Source organism: Tamandua tetradactyla, chromosome 15 (assembly GCF_023851605.1).
Source record: "Tamandua tetradactyla isolate mTamTet1 chromosome 15, mTamTet1.pri, whole genome shotgun sequence".
Taxonomy (NCBI): domain Eukaryota; kingdom Metazoa; phylum Chordata; class Mammalia; order Pilosa; family Myrmecophagidae; genus Tamandua; species Tamandua tetradactyla.
Window position 1 is genome coordinate 14,116,464 of NC_135341.1, and position 16,493 is coordinate 14,132,956.

General features: G+C 37.1%; 1 protein-coding gene across 6 annotated transcripts in view; it reads right to left on the reverse strand.

The window, feature by feature from the left end:
• The window catches only part of MITF (melanocyte inducing transcription factor), a 264,586-nt gene that overhangs the window by 16,337 nt on the left and 231,756 nt on the right, over window positions 1-16,493 (reverse strand). For 4 of the 6 annotated variants that reach the window (XM_077128729.1, XM_077128732.1, XM_077128733.1 and 1 more), the window contains exons 3-7: window positions 14,395-14,622; window positions 13,253-13,336; window positions 10,818-10,913; window positions 4,355-4,472; window positions 1,687-1,761 (exon numbers count right to left, since the gene is read on the reverse strand). In XM_077128729.1, the coding sequence (XP_076984844.1) occupies window positions 1,687-1,761; window positions 4,355-4,472; window positions 10,818-10,913; window positions 13,253-13,336; window positions 14,395-14,622 (601 nt within the window). The remainder of the gene's footprint in view (window positions 1-1,686; window positions 1,762-4,354; window positions 4,473-10,817; window positions 10,914-13,252; window positions 13,337-14,394; window positions 14,623-16,493) is intronic. The other 2 variants (XM_077128730.1, XM_077128734.1) reach the window with 1 other exon arrangement.

Consider the following 16,493-nt stretch of genomic DNA (forward strand, 5'->3'; position numbering starts at 1 on the left):
CAGTGTTCCTTTCTTAAAAGATAAATCCCTAGAAAAGGAAGAGCTATGCCAAGGGGCAATCTAACTTTAGGTATTAACCATTTGCAATGGTTAGATAGGTTTTTAAGATTGTTTAATAGTCCTCCTCCAAGTTTGTGTCATTCATGTTTGCACTTACCGACAACCCTAAACTAGGGAGTTTAGATGCTTAATTAAAGGTGTGTATTGTTTTTGACAAGATCCAACTTAGTTTGCCACATTTCAGTTGAGTGAAGTTTGGGATAATACTTAATTAACTTATTTCTAAAGCATTTTAAAAGAAGCAATACCTTAGAGTACAATTACTCAAAAGCTGGAGACCCTGGAGATTACTAGTTGAATCTTTTGGTTAAAATGTGACAAAAGCGTCTCATACCTGAAATGGGCACAGTGAAGGGTAGTATCTACTAAAAGTAAAACCTCACTCACTCTGGGATCCAGCAATTTCATTTCTCAGTATCTAACTTAAAGCAACAGACTCCCCTGTACAAAAAGGCATGTACACAAATGTTCACTGTGGCACTGTTTATAATAGAAAAAGTAGAAATATAACCACTCAGCCATAGAGGAATAATTAAATATATAGTCATGCTATGGAATACTGTGAAACTATTTTTAAAAGGTAAGGATATCTAGCTTTCTACCAGCAAAAGGCCATCAGCATATACTGCTGAGTAAAAAAAAAGCAAGCAGCAAATAAATAGGCCCTCAATACATATTTGTTACATGGACAATGTGATACTGTTTGTGTTAAAACATTTACAAACTGCTATTATTTTCTTTATGCATATATACGTGGATATGTTCTTAAACACATAGAAAAAGACTGGGAAGGGCAACGCTGAATGAAAAACAACAGTGGTTATCTCTGGGGTTCAAAGGGGAACTGGGGCCTTTTTCTATGATGGTTTAATTTTTATAAGAAGAAAGTATTTACATATAACACATTCTAAAAATCAATTAGGAAAAATACATGAGGCCATGAAATGAAAAATTCACACACGACCCACAATTTTCTACCTCCAAGTCCAGTACTTGTTTTTTTTTTTACTGTGCGACCTCTCCTGCTTGTTTATTAAACAAAAATTTTAGTTTTCATACAAAAAAGCTTATACAACTTGATCAAGAGTAAATTAAGCAGGACTTTTAACTGTTTAATATTTTAAGTATTAAATGTCACAGGACTTCTTTTAATAATAAAGCATCGCAGGTAAAGACAGAAATTTGGGAGGTTAACTCACCCATGCACTCACTCCCAGATCTGTTTCATTTCATTTTTTTTCTTTCAAATCTCACTGGAGAAGGTGATCCCATAATTCCTTTTGTTAATAAGTTCCAGTGTGAGCAACACTTATAATTGGGTAGTTGGGGATCAAGTCTCTCTCCCTCTCTCTCTCTCCCATACACACATATATACACCCCTACTATAAACAAGGAAAAGACATATTCTTTAGAATTGAAAAAAAGGGAATAAATAAATTTATTTGAGGTGAGATGAAATTTGGGAAAAATAAACCCTTTGGAGAAAAACAATTTTCTACCATGTCATGTGCATTTAACAGCTACAGAAATCAATTTCCTCTCAACATTTCTGAAAAAATCTTTTGCTACATGGGTGAACATCAACTCCAGTATCAAATGTCATGAACATTAATAAAACCAACTTACTCAAGTTGTGATTGTCCTTTTTTTGCCTCTCTTTAGCCAAAGCTCTTGCTTCAGACTCTGTGGGAAAAATACACGCTGTGCAAGTGAATGAAGTAATTAGAAATTGGAACTGTTCAAGGCACACGTCAAATGTAAATTTCTAAACAACTCACTTTCTAAACATATAGACTTATCTTACTTAACTCTAAATAAAAACAGGATTTCTGCAATTATTTTTTTAAGAGCTTGCATTGTTTTCAAAAGCAATCTATATAATAAACATAGAAACTTGGCTTCCACAAAATGATAAAAAGTCCAGTAACAAAGATCCATGGCGCATTGTGCACATACTCCAGTACTAACAAGAATAAAATAAACAACAAGAAAACCACAGAATTTTACTGCTGACTTTCTATTGTTAGGTCAAATTTTCTTTTCAGGCAATAGAAATGATAAAGTAGAGAAGCCCCCAAATTGGATCTCTGAATGGTGCATGGAAAGGAACTTATTTTTTTCAGAATGTGGAGCCAAATTCTGTCAGAACCTGCTAAAATGAAATTATTTAGTGACTCTTAGGAGCAACTACATTTTAGTCTATAAAAACAAAAATAGGAATACGATAGAGAGGCATTTGGTGGCAGCTCCATTTGGAAAGATCTATTTGCATAGCCACGCTAGTGAGATTTCTGTAACAGAGCTTATATATTTTTTTCCTTTCTTTTTGTATAGAGAAGTTGTAGTTTACAGAAAATCATGAATAAAACAGAGTTCCCATATACACTCTTGGGAAGTTAATACTTTCCATTGGCACCTTGCATAAGTGTGGCACATTTGATACAGTTAATGAAAGAGTATTTTTACAATTGTACTATTAACTATAGTTCATGGTTTACATTAGGGCTCAGTATTAGTATTGTACAGCCCTATGTTTTTTTAAAAGATAATTTTATTTTAGTAATACATACACACTAGAATTTCCCTCTCTGACCATATTCAAATATATAATTCAGTGCTGTTAATTATGCTCACAATGCTGTGCTACCATCACCACCAGAAATTACATGGTTTTGCCTTACAGAAAGCAAAAAAAATCAAAATAAAACAAAAAAAACTTGCTATTTGACTAATCTTGGGATTTAGGAACCCCTGATACCTTCTTTTCAGAAGTGACAGCCAATCACTACACTGTCATAATTTAGAATTTTATCTCAAAACAAAAATCTTTCTAGTATAAATCTTTTAGTGTGTTATATATATGTATGTGTGTGTGTGTGTGTGTGTGCACGCACGTGCACATATAATGCATGTATATATTTTAGTGGCTATAAGTTATACATATAAATATACATATTTGTGTGTGTATGTGTGTGTATATATATATATATATATATATATATATATATATATAAAATTCAGATGTTGAATTATTTCAAATGGGAAGGTCAAACCAAATTGAGATTATTTTTTATGTTGTTTCCTGTACAGAAGTGTGACAGGCAGCTTTTATTCACATTGCCTCCACTTCAATAATATCCTAGGTTTTTGTTTTGCTTTTCATTTTGTTTCTGAGGAAACAATCGCATACATAATTCAGCATTCTACTTTTTATTCAGGTCACTTAGACAGTATTTTACCTTTTTTTTTTTTATCATGGGCAGGCACCGGGAATTGAACTGGGGTCTCCAGCATGGAGTGGTTTAGTGCCTGCTAAACCACTATGGCCTGCCCTATTTTATCATTTTTAATAGAGATTTCATTTGGAAACATTTTCTTAGACTTCATGGTACTTTCATTCCCTGGTAGGGTAATTATTATTTGTTTCACTTTTGATAGAGTTTTTACTTATGTATTAATTAACCAATAATCTTTTTTAACCCAATGATTTTTTTAAAATGTCTTTCTCTTGCCAAACTTTTCTGAAGTAATTTTTTAAGACATCCTTGAACAAGATAAGAAATCTTTTGCACCAAATCCATATTCCACATTCTGTCTGTTCACCCAACCATGTAGGATGCAATAACCAAAAAGAAAGGAGAGGCGGGAGCCATAAAATTCAACATGGTACAATGCCAGTTCTAATATAGCGTCCGTCATGTTTTGACGGCCAAATATTTTCCCTAAAGCTTTAAACAAAGTTGCAAAATAGGTCATTTCACACTTGCCTCCAGAACAAACAACAACCATTGCTGCATTTTATAATTTATTTTTTCCCTGAGTGTAATAAATCTGTGCACGATACAGCAAAAATAACATAAGGATTCTGAAGATGTAAGGAGTATATTCTTACTCTATCCCAACTATGGGCTGTAATGTTTATCCAAGAAAAATTCAGACCAAGGATCTCAAACACCAGGAACTTGGCAAGAAACATACCAAGCTAGGTGAAAAAATTTTACCAATGAAGAGTGTTGCCTGTCTTCCCACCAGAAAAGGGAAAGAGGCCATAAATATCACGATGGTTGCAAGAAAATAATGGCAGCTCAATTCCTGGTATTTCAAGACATACAGGAAACCAGGAATTTCAGGTATAATTCCTCCATTTTTAAATATGTTCAATTTTTACACTGCCGCATAAACTAAAGTATGTTGATGAGTTGCATATAGTCTGGGGGTTACTATTCTGAGAATTTTGCTTAATCAAGATGTAAACAGAAATCCATAGTAAGAGTCATATGTGCTGGCTATTTACCTGTGAGTTCCCTTTTTATGTTGGGAAGGTTGGCTGGACAGGAGTTGCTGATGGTCAGGCCTGGGGGTGGGAGGCCTTGGTTGCTATATAGGTCAATCAAGTTCCCGGAGACAGGCAGCTAGAGAGAAAGAAACAATAACAAGAATGAACTGATGAATAATCCCTAGATTATTCTGATAAAATCCACATCCTATTCTGGACTTTATTTTATGGAAATATTTTAATTAAAGTCATTTTAAAAAATAGGAGGCGAGATGTTTACACTGTCATTCATTCACAGAAATGAAAGTGGAGATATATGCGCTTCCTAGCTAACTCCCCTTGAGAGAGGAAATGATGGTCTCACACCCATAAAGGGCTATACTATCTAGCTTACAGGTTTATTTATTTTTTAAATTATTTTATTATACTTTTATTGAGAAATCTTCACACGCACACAGTCCATACATGGTGTATCATCAGTGGCTCACAATATCATCACAAAGTTGTGTATTCATCACCATGATCATTTTTAGAACATTTGCATCACTTCAGAAAAAGAAATAAAAAAGAAAAAAGAAAACACTCATACATCCCATACCCCCCGCTCCTCCCTCTCACCGATCACCAGTATTTCAATCCACCCAACCCTCTACCTTTATGCCCCCTGCATTATTCATCCATCCTTTATCCTTTCTATACTCCTCTGTCCACACCCTTGACAAAAGGAACATCAAACACAAGGTTTTCACAACCACACAGTCACACTGTAAAATCTTATCATTATACAGTCATCTTCAAGATTTAAGGCTACTGGAACACAGCTCAGCAGTTTCAGGTACTTCCTTCCAGTCACTCCACTACACCGTAAACTAAAAAAGGATATTTATAAAATGCATAAGAATAACCTCCAGGATAACCTCTCAACTCTGTCCGAAATCGCTCAGCCACTGAAACTTTATTATGTCTTATTTCTCTCCCCTCCCTTTTGAGTCAAAAAGGCTTTCCCAATCCCACGATCCTGGGTCCCGGCTCATCCTGGGAGTTCAGTCCAATGTTGCCAGGGAGGTTTACACTCCTGGGAGTCATGTCCCACATAGGGGGGAAGGCAGTGACTTCACCTGCCGAGTGAGCTTAGAGGCCACATCTGAGCAACAAAAGAGGTTCTCTGGGAGTGACTCTTAGACCTAATTATATTCTCTTTTGCCGGAATAAGTGTCATAGGGGGACACCCCAAGATTGACGGTTCAGCCTATTGATTTGGTCATTCTCACTGTTCCCCAAATGGGGAAGCTGAATATTGCCTGTTTTATACAGGTTTATTTTTAACATGGAGCCTGTGGATAATATGGTAAGTACAGCATCTACTACACATAGTAGATGTATACTATCACAAAGGTGTTCTAAATGTGATGACCTTTTTAAACAAAGTTGGGTTTTCACCAGTCAGTTTCCTTCCTTACCTCTCTTCCTCTCCGCCTTCTATCTCTATTAGAAGGAAAAACAATGAAAAGTGTATCTTATAGAAAGAACAAATGGTTTCCTTATTGTTAAAAAAAAGGCTATTTTCTTGAAAATGAAATCTTTCACAAGGCCACAAGAGGGAGCCCACTGACTTTAATAAAAAGAACAAAAATCTGCACTTGAAAAAAAAATTTTAGTATTCCCAAGCAAGCTAAAGACTTTCTTTTCCTCTATTTCTGAATTGGGCATTTTAAAGTAAGGCACTCATTTTCCCCTTACATTGACATTCTTTTTTGTAGTATATGCATTTCCCTGTAGCTGTACATCACATTAGACACAAAATTCTAAGATATTTCCCCTTCCCAGTACTCCCTGAATAAAGTTCTAAATATTAACTAAGGGTAAATATATGCAGTATCTCACTACTTTAACTGGACACAATTTTTATGTTCAGCTGAATTAAAACAACTCCCATAAATCTTATTATAGGGTTAGATTTCACATCATTCAGCCCTTCCCTTACCAGACAGGGCACTGAACTTCCTCTGCATCGAAGAAAAATAAATTCAGATGGCATTTAAGTGTGAATAAAATGCATAGGGATTGAGAGGTATCTAATAAAGAATGTACTGCAACCTAGCACCTTTCATTCTCTCAAATGACCAATAACATACAGATGAAAATACACCAATTGGAAACTGCAAATTTAGATTCATTCCTCTTAAATTGGGCCTGAGGAAATAAAAACCCAAAATGTGGATATTTCAATCCACAAATTAATAGTACAGTGATTTATAGCCTGGGTTTAGGAGTCAAGAGGCCCGGGTTAAAATCCAGCCTCTGTTACTGACCTGCTGCGTGATACTAAGCAAGTTTTCTAACCTCTCCATGCTTCAGTGTTATCATTTGAAAACTGGCCATCATATAACTCATCTCACAGAGTTTTATAAATGAGACAAAGTAGGTAAAACACAGTGCCTGCTATTTAAGTGACCGTTAAGTGGTAGCTACTGTGAGTAGCAATATTATTTCTAGAAAGTGAAAAAGGATGGGAAACTGCACTGTATTCCTACTTTACAAGCAAATTTTCACTCTGATCAACTAACCTACCTGCCAAGTTAACTACTGAGTATCCTAACCGCCATTACACCAATTTTACCAACCTGCAGTGCAAATCCAGCACAAGAATCCAGGGCATGTGCAGGGCTGAAGAGACCAGTCATTACCCCAAATCAGTAATTCCCCACTTGGGGTGATTTTGTCTCCCACAGGATATTTGGCAATGTCTGCAAACATTTTTGGTTATCACAAAGGGTGGGGGGGGATGGGGAGGGGTTGCTACTGACTTCTAGTGGGTAGAGGCCATGTGTGTTGCTAAATATCCTACAATGCACAGGACTACACACAATTATCTGGTCCCAAATGCCATTAGTGCTGAGGCTGAGAAACCTTGCGTTAATGGTAGCTATGTTCTTTGTATTAATGGCTGTTATTTGCTGAAGCTACTAAAATGAAGGCTGATTAAAATAGTTTGGCTCCCTACTTAAAAACTAATCTCCTAGCCACATATATTTTAAAAAGATCCTGTAGTTCCCTTTCTGGGCTAGAACCCCATCCCTACCCCCATAAATACAGTTAACTGATTATAATTCCTTCAAAATAATTTCTTTGGGGCTAAGGGAGAAGAAGAGACATTAACATGAACAATTTGCTCTTTTGCTTGTTTTAATCCAACACATTAACGAAATGGATAAGATTCCACTGAAGCTTCCCTGGCACAGGCTGCACAATGGATTGATGAAAGCCATATTCTAATTGGGACAAAGAAGGAGAAGTTAGACACTTGCATGCTGGAGCCTCAAACTTGGTTTGAATGGAGTTCGTCAGTGTTCTGCTCCACCAAAATGAGTATTTTTCCAAGTAAATGATAATTGTAAAATCTTATTATTTTTCTCCCTTTGGATGGTCCCCTTCTCTGAATATCAATTGAGCACTGTTAACACAAGTAAACTGGGACTTTTATTCTTTGTTTGTGATGGTACAAGAGGGCCCTTGTGCTCTCAGAATGGTTATTTCTAGACTTCAATTCCCTTAGGATATTTTCCTCTCTAAGTGTTCCTTCCACTTTTTTAAAGCCGTTAACTTGAAAATAGTCAATTCAAAATAGGGGGAAAAGGCCTAACATTAAGAACATTAAGTTTAAATTTTACTGTGAAGAGAACATTAAAATAGGTTAATAAGTTGTAATAGCTTTGTTATTTAATTTTGATAATTAAAACCCAAGTTTATCAAGAATAACTGCTGACACTGAACATTTATTGAGAACTTATCAGGCAATTTAAGTACTTTTCATGGACTAACTGTTAGAGTCCTCGCATTAACTCTTCTGAGGTGGATGCTATTATCTTCCCCATTTTACAGACAAGGAAACTGAGGCAAAGAGCTGAAAGAAACCACTCAAGATTAAGCTTCAAATCAGACGCCTGGCTTAAGAGTCTGTGTACCAAGCACCAAAGCTATCTTTTCTTTCTCCAAACAGCAAAATGCTCAAACACTTCTGTCCTAGGAGGACTCTGATATGGCCATGTTTAGCCTTTTCCAAACTGGAATATAGAAGAAAAATGCACGCCAGGACAAAGCCAGGGACTTCTGAGGGTGGCTGAAAGTTACTCCTCACGTGACTGGAAATTAATTCAATTCTATCCAGAGGACCTTTCCTATCTGGGAAATCTCCTGAGATGGCCTCTCTCCTACTGTATTACCCTTCTTCACACAGGGGTTAAATTGCCCTCCCCCCTTCCAATCTGGTAATCCCATGCGAACAGGATGCATAATTTACTCATCTTTTGTACCCACAGCACCTAGTCCACATATTAGGCATTTAGTAAATATTAAATCAATCTTTAAAATGGTTCAGGTGCAATCAGGTAATGCTGAAATGAGACATCAACTCTAGTACAGACTCCCTGGGAAGTACCGGTTTTCAGCCTAAAAGAAAGAAGTGTATGGGGGTCATGACAACTGTCTTCAGAAGGGTTGTCATGTGGAAGAGTTCTCCATAAGGTAGAACGGGGACCCATGCCTGGAACTTACAAAGAGACTCTGTGTGAGGAATATTATGCTTACCAAGTATGATATTATTTTAACATAGACCTTAACACATTATTGGTACCCAATGAATAAACAAATGCTATCAAAATTCCTTGATATCATGAGTTCATTACATTTAACAGTTCAGATAATTTTGCTGAGTATAAATTACACTTTCAATGCTAAATGCAGTAAGTAAGTACTTCATAAAGTGAGATGACCCTGGGAGGTAAGTAGAGTTGTCATCCCCATTTTCCAGATGGGAAAATATAGGGCATCAAGAAGCGACGTAACATGCAAAGTCACAGAGTAAATGGCAGACTTAGGATTTGATTCCAGGTCTGATTAGAAACCTCCAACTCCTAACTTAATTTTGTGATTTACTGCACTGGAGGCTTTCAAGAAGCTGGATGATAGATTTTTGGGGGTGGGGTGGGGTGGGGTGGGGAGGGACAAAGAGGACATGCAAGAGGATGTTAACGCACTGAGTACTAGGTTGAATCGGATGACTTCAAGGTCCCCACCATTGAAAAATAAAAATCATATCCTCCTGAGGGTGCCCAGGCTTCCATTTAGCATCATTTGCAAAATGACCACCCTCAAAGCAAAGTTCTTTTGAGATGACTAGGCCCTTGCTAATTAATGCTGTTAGGGTGGTGAACGTATTATAAATACACCCAAGTCTGAGTGTATTTATAAATTCCCTAGTGCAAGCTCCCCCAAGTGTTTTGCTCCTGTTCTTCCTAGGATTTTGACTGCTGATAAGTTGTTCGTCTCCTGGGATGCACAGAGCTGGAAACAGAAGGGTTCCATGGAAGTTAACCAAGGGTTCAAAGAAGAAGGAAGAGTTCAGAGTGGAAAAATTTTCAGAATGGTAGAATATTCGGTTCTTCCCACATCAGTGGGAAAGCTTAAATGGGTGGAAGTAGACAAAGGCTAAAGATTGCAGGAGAAGCTTTGAGGTTTCAAGGGCAGTGCCACCCCTCAAGACATGAAGTCAATGAACTTAAACACCTGGACCAATATGGAAAAAAAAAAAAGAAAATGAACACGAAAAAAACTCCACTTATGGAGGATTTGGGTACAAATAAATAAGCACTGTCTTGTTTTCTGGATGAGGGAATGTATAATTATTAAGGAATATGAGAGTCTCTTGATACTGCTCTCACAGAAAAGGATTGGCTGGGCATTCAAAGACCTACTGAGCAGTCCTCGCTCTGACACATGTAAGCTATGTAATACTGGGGAAGACTATTTTACTGTCCTAATCCTAAAACTGAACATAACACGACCAGTTGAACTTGACCTACATGATTATTGCAAAGACTAAATGAGATCTGCAATAAGATAGGATTTGGTAAAATAGTTACATGCCACATAAATGTAAGGAGTCAAGCAAAATAAGCAATCCAGGCAAGACTCCAAATTATAGAGAGATATAAGTAACATATAAGAGCAAATATGACCACCAGTTAAATAATTGAAATTGAATTGAATTTTGCTGCTAAATAAGGGTAACCCCAGTGTTCCTCTAATACCCATGCACGGTAAAGTATCTCCTTTAAAATTGCATTAATTTTTTCAGGTCAACTAGAACCCCACTGTAAATAGTACCATCTATAGTATTTCTCTCAGCTATAGTGTACCAAATTGAACATGAGATGTCAGGGGAAATTGGTGGGTCTCACATCCTATTGAAAGGGGACTCAGACTTCAAGGAATGTGAAGTTTCATTATGGGATCACTGATACACTTGAGAAATTCATTTCTGATATCAAAGTTACTTATTTGTGATCCTGACATAATGCTCTGTTTTATAATAAATTTCTCAATGAATCAGTCGCCAAGATAAACTAAAACCTCAGGAAAAGGGGGAGGATACTGGGAATATCTCAAGATTTTCTGTATTAAAAAAAGGGGTTATCAATACCGTATTTGCCATTTGCAAGGCAGGATCCATCAAGCCCAGGATTTCTTCATTATAACTTGATTCTAGGCTAATGATGTCATCAATTACATCATCCATCTGGGAAAAAGGGCAATGGAAGAGAGAGAGAAATAAGCAAAAACTACAAACCAACCCAAAAAGAGACCCAGGGTTCTTTCTTACCCAAAGCAATAATGTCTTTTAGTTAGATCTGAAGAAGTAATTTTGCTCTTTCCCCTCAAATGTGAAAGAGCCAGCGAAATATCAAATGTGAATGATATTTGCAGCCAGCATTTAGAGAGTGCTTACTAGGTACCAGGCACCGGACTTTTCATGGGCTAAGTTATTTACCTTAACAATAAGCCCATCAAAGAAGATACTTTAATAAGAGAAATTTTCCAGGTGAGATGAAGTAACTTGCCCAAAGTCACACATTTAAGAAGGGCTATGATCTGAACCCATGCTCTCAATCACTACGTTAAACCACCTGCTCTAAACAGGAACAATGGCCCAGGAAACCATTCACCCCGAATGATCGCTGCCATTTCCTTTTTTTCTTTAAAAACTATGCCCTATTCATTTCCCATGCTGTCCTGGGAGCAGGAAAATATAAAGGGCATTTCAGACTTTCGTTCCCGTAGGAGTGTGTGGGGCAACAGGCTCCCAGGCCACTGGCTAGCCTGTGCTGCTCTTACAGTGACTTGTAAAATAAATTTCTCTTTGTATAGCTGCCAGTGTGCTTGGTGCTCCCCACGGAGTACACCAGGACGAGGTTATCATTACGGTCGTGGAGCTGACATTCCCACTAGATCAATTTTATTCATGATGTACCAAAACATCAGGTATAATAATAAACAACGGTGATTACACGTACATTGCAGCAGTTGCAAGGCCAAGTCTGTGAAAACATTTCCTTGTAAACACCTAATGTATTTGAGCTAGATGGTATGTCTCTGTGTGTGTGCATACACACATGAATGGGTCTTAACAGTGTTTCATAAGTGCATAAATAAACTTCAGAACTTGGAAGGATGCTTCTCTCTGTCTTTTTGCCACTTCTATTAGAGAAGACAGGCTCTGAAGTCACAGGGCCTGGGTCTGAATCCTGACTCTCACTTTTTAGAACAGGGGCAAAGCACCTAATCTTTAAGAGCCTTTGTTTGCCAACCTGTAAAATGGGATTACTAACATTTACTGGCCAAATTGATACTTGTGAGGATTTTAGGATACATGTGAAATGCCAAGAATATAATAAATGCTCAATAAATGCTACTTACTAAATAATCCCTTAGAAGAATAATTAGAGATCAGCTCTAAATCATGGTTCACAGCACTGTTGGGTCCTATTTCTAGGCATGACAAGTTTATTTGTTTGTTCTTAAGACTTTCTAATTGAGTCAATAAACAGGAAAAATGAGCCAGGAAACTTGTCAACATTGTTGCTATGTAACTTTTTTTTTTTTTTTTTTTTTTTTTTTTAGAGAGAGGGAGGAAGGGAAGGAAAGACAGAGAAGGAAGGAAGGGAGGAAGAAAGGGAAACATTTTTAAACATTTTCTTGTTTTATTATATTTTGTTTGTTTGTTTGTTTTCTACATGGGCTGGGGCCGGGAATCGAACCGGGGTCCTCCGGCACGGCAGGCAAGCACTCCCGCCCGCTGAGCCACCACGGCCCGCCCGCTATGTAACTTTTAAATTTTATTTTTAGGGAAGTAAAATCAGTTGGCTTGGGTGATAGAAAATTTAACATTTTTTCTCTTATGACAAAACTAACGTAAGTCGATGACAGGAAAGAGAAAACTAAAAATTAGAAATTTTTGGGTCATTTATTCGTCTTCTCTCTTCTTTCTTTCTCACTTTGTATCTATACACATATGTATTTAATATATAAATCTATTAGTAAACAGATGTAGCATAATTTATATATCCATTAAATAGGATGTCATAGAATAAACTTAAATTACTTGGAAAAATGTCTGTAAAATATTGTTAAATTAAAAAAGAAAGTTTCAAAATATATATGCTGTGAGATTCTATTTTGTAAAACAATGTACAGATCACACATGCACATCTTGGTTTTACTGATATCTTAGGAAAATTACTATCCTACAAATGTGCATAACATACATCAATCACAGTATTTAGATGAAGTACAGCATTTTACGTTTTAGCTGTTAATTTATGCGTTTTATCCACTTTTAATGACTTAAAGCAATTTACGGGGAAAAAACACACAAGCTTCATTTCCCTAGTAATTATTTAATCATGAGACACTATGAAGAAAATGGGCCTGTTCATAGCCTTCCCTATTAAAACAAAACAAAACAAAAAAATCAATGGGGAAAAAAACCTCTTAAGTCACCAGAAAGGTGTGATTAACAACAAATATAGATTCTCATTACAAGGTGCTACATCCTTGCACTGCAGAGTCATTCAGTACCTGCATACATGATGCACGGGAGTGTGTGTTCAGACTCGGGCACTCGCTCTCTGTCCTGTTCTGCTCTTCAAACTTATAAAATCCCTGAAAAGCACAAGCAGAAACAGCCCATGTCTTGAATTTGCAAGTTACTTTTCAATGAAACATTCACATGAGGCTGATGGCATAGCAACTAGATGAACCAAGCTTTCAAACAAAATAGAATGTGGCCGAGAAAAGAAATAATGAATGAAGAACATTCATCAAATCATCTTGATAGATGACAAAAATGGGCAGGGAAGAGTAAAGTGTTTTGGTTCGGACAAAGGGGAACAGACGTAGCCGTCCCTCTAGAAATGAAAATCCATCAAACCAAAATCACCTCTGAAATCACATAAATATTTCAGAGTACAGTAAAACGCCATTAAAATGAAGCTCATCCTTTCATAATTTGGAACTCACAGTCATTAAGTCACAATTCTCCTCTCAGGTATTTTTTATGCTCCCAATTTTGATATAACAATTAGCTCAAAAGCATGTTTGAGTCTTGTCTCCAATCCAGCCTTTAAAAAAAAGGAGATTCAATGAATGGGCAATGGCAATCCTGTGATGAGACTGAACTGATCCAGCAATTAAACCTTCGTTTTTCTATTAAGTTCCCAACTGCTATTTTATTCGAATCCACCCATGCACATTCTTTGCTTTTTTTTTTTTTTCCAACTTGGGGAGAAATAAAAATAATATTCCAGACATTCACAACAAGCGGAACTTCAAGCCGCCTGCCCCACACCTTTTCTATTTTTGCTTTTCCTTTTCCACCTTCCTTTCTCCTCTCTCTGCATTTTCACTGCTTCATAAACTGAAAGGCATTGAAAAGAAGAGAGCACTCAGATAATGAAACAGAAACGAGTTGAAAGAGAAAGCGTCCTGGCCTCGGTGATCCACTTGGAACGGGCCGGGCCCCCCTTCATGCACAGTAAACCCGATGACCCAAGGAAAGCGGGAAGAGGCTGGTGCGCCCCGGCCACACTGGCCAACGTGACACGGAGGCCGGGAACATGGCCACGCGGACAAACTAGAGTTCATAGTTAAATGCGGGAATAATATCCAACAGACAGTCATTTAGTTCAAGAAAACAGGAGAGGAGAGGAGACATGAATTACCTCTTTTTCACAGTTGGAGTTAAGTGTAAGCATAGCCATGGGGCTGTTGGGTGCGCTGCTCCCGGGCACAGGTGGCATGACATGGTCGCCAGGCTGGTTTGGACATGGCAAGCTCAGGACTTGGTTGGCATGTTTATTTGCTAAAGTGGTAGAAAGGTACTGCTTTACCTGCTGCCGTTGGGCTTGCTGTATGTGGTACTTGGTAGGGTTTTCGAGGTGGGTCTGCACCTGAATATAGCCATGGAAAGAAGAAAGATAGCGTTGTTATTTTTTGAGTTTCGGGCAGCTCTTCTTTCAGGCGCGAGCGTGAGACTGGCCGTTCGCTGGTAAAATTCATTAGTAAGCCCCCGTCACGCACCAGGCACGGTACTAATGGATTTTTGCTATTACCGAATTTTAAAGTTCAACTCATAGGATTTAGGGTAATACTTCGCCCGATTTTATTTCCTTGCTAATTAACTGTACTTCTCTTTAAAATCCTGTGCCCTTCTTCTTCTCATGTTTAGTAATTAAAAAGTTTGCAACAATCTGTAGGGCAAAAATTTCCCACACACACCTGCAAGGGTTTATTAACATCAAAACAACAATCTAGAAGAGGAGGCATAATTCAATTTATTTCACTTTCTTTGGCAAATTGAACAGCTTCCTGTTTTTTAAAAAAGGGGAGAAAAGAACCTCCTTAAGGGTCAATTGTGAAATGGTTATAGAAATAAACAGAAACATTCTGGTGATTAAATTAACTAGTTGTGGACTAATTCCACCCACTTTCATTTGGACATCCTTATTCAACATTTTAATTAAGAAAGAATTCAATGCAAAAAGCAATTCCTCATAAAGCAGTTTCTTTCAAATGCATAACACTTATATGTATGTACTTCAAAAGGTATGATGATTAACAAGCCACCAGGATGTTTTTCTTTCTTTCTTAAAAGCATCAATAAAGAATTAGAAATGCTATTTTTTAAATCCAAGATACTCTATTTCAACTAATGGTTTCCTTGATGAAAACAATTTAATTTTACGAGATATTAGCAGAAGCTGAAGGAGAAAGCACAGGCATGCACTGGAGAAAAAAATATTCTCCTAAAAATATTTACTTTATTCAAAACTATATTGAATTACTTCTCATAACATCAAACAATAAACAACATTAAAACAGTAGACTTTTACTTATTGAAAACAGTGAGCCTATTATAAAGACATAAGAAAGGTTGATTACTTGATTTATTGCATTATATTTCAGAGACTAAGTATGAATACGAATAAAGCTCACCTGATAGTGATTATATTCTAGCATTTCCAGCATAACAACGTTTTAAGTGGCCCCAATCCAGTGAGAAACAGTAGACTACTCACTCCCTTTACTTTCTGTAATTCCAATTCGATGACTGACTAGCATAGAGAAGGCACTATAAACAAGGTATCCCGAGACACCACCGGAAACTTTATCACAGCAGCCCTGCTTATAATAACCTAAGCTAATTAGTTATGCATGAAAAAAAAAAAAAAAACCTCAGTTCACACAAGGGGCTTTTTTTGGGAAGCCCTACAAGTTGGGTCTTAAACATTGGTATCGATTTTTCCCCTGGCTTGACGTCATGCTTTTTTCATAAATATAAAGAACCTTTTTAAGTGATGAGCTATCAAAAGTCAAACTCGCTGTCAGATCAAGGCCAATTCACTATTCATCTTTAGTTCCAGTAGTATTAATAGACAATGGTATTTCTCTTTCTGCAATAGGTTAAGAGCTAGATGCCCCCTTTGGAGGCAACACTGCCTAAAAGCTACTATTACATGGGAAGCTTTTCTAATGGTCAATAACTCTGTCACTGTGACTGCAGGAAGACCATCTCTTAGTCTGGAGACATCTCTCTGATGAACTTTCAAGTTCAACAGCTTCATCTTGCATCCTAGATTCAATGTGTATCTTATTGTTGCTGGATGGATGCATAATTTGCCTACCAATCTTGCACAGGGAAAAGGGGGAACTACCCTAAATCAGAGTAAGAAAAATATATACGTGAATATGCATAAACATATACATGAATATGTACATATGTATATGTATAAATATACACATATTTGGTACTAGATGTACA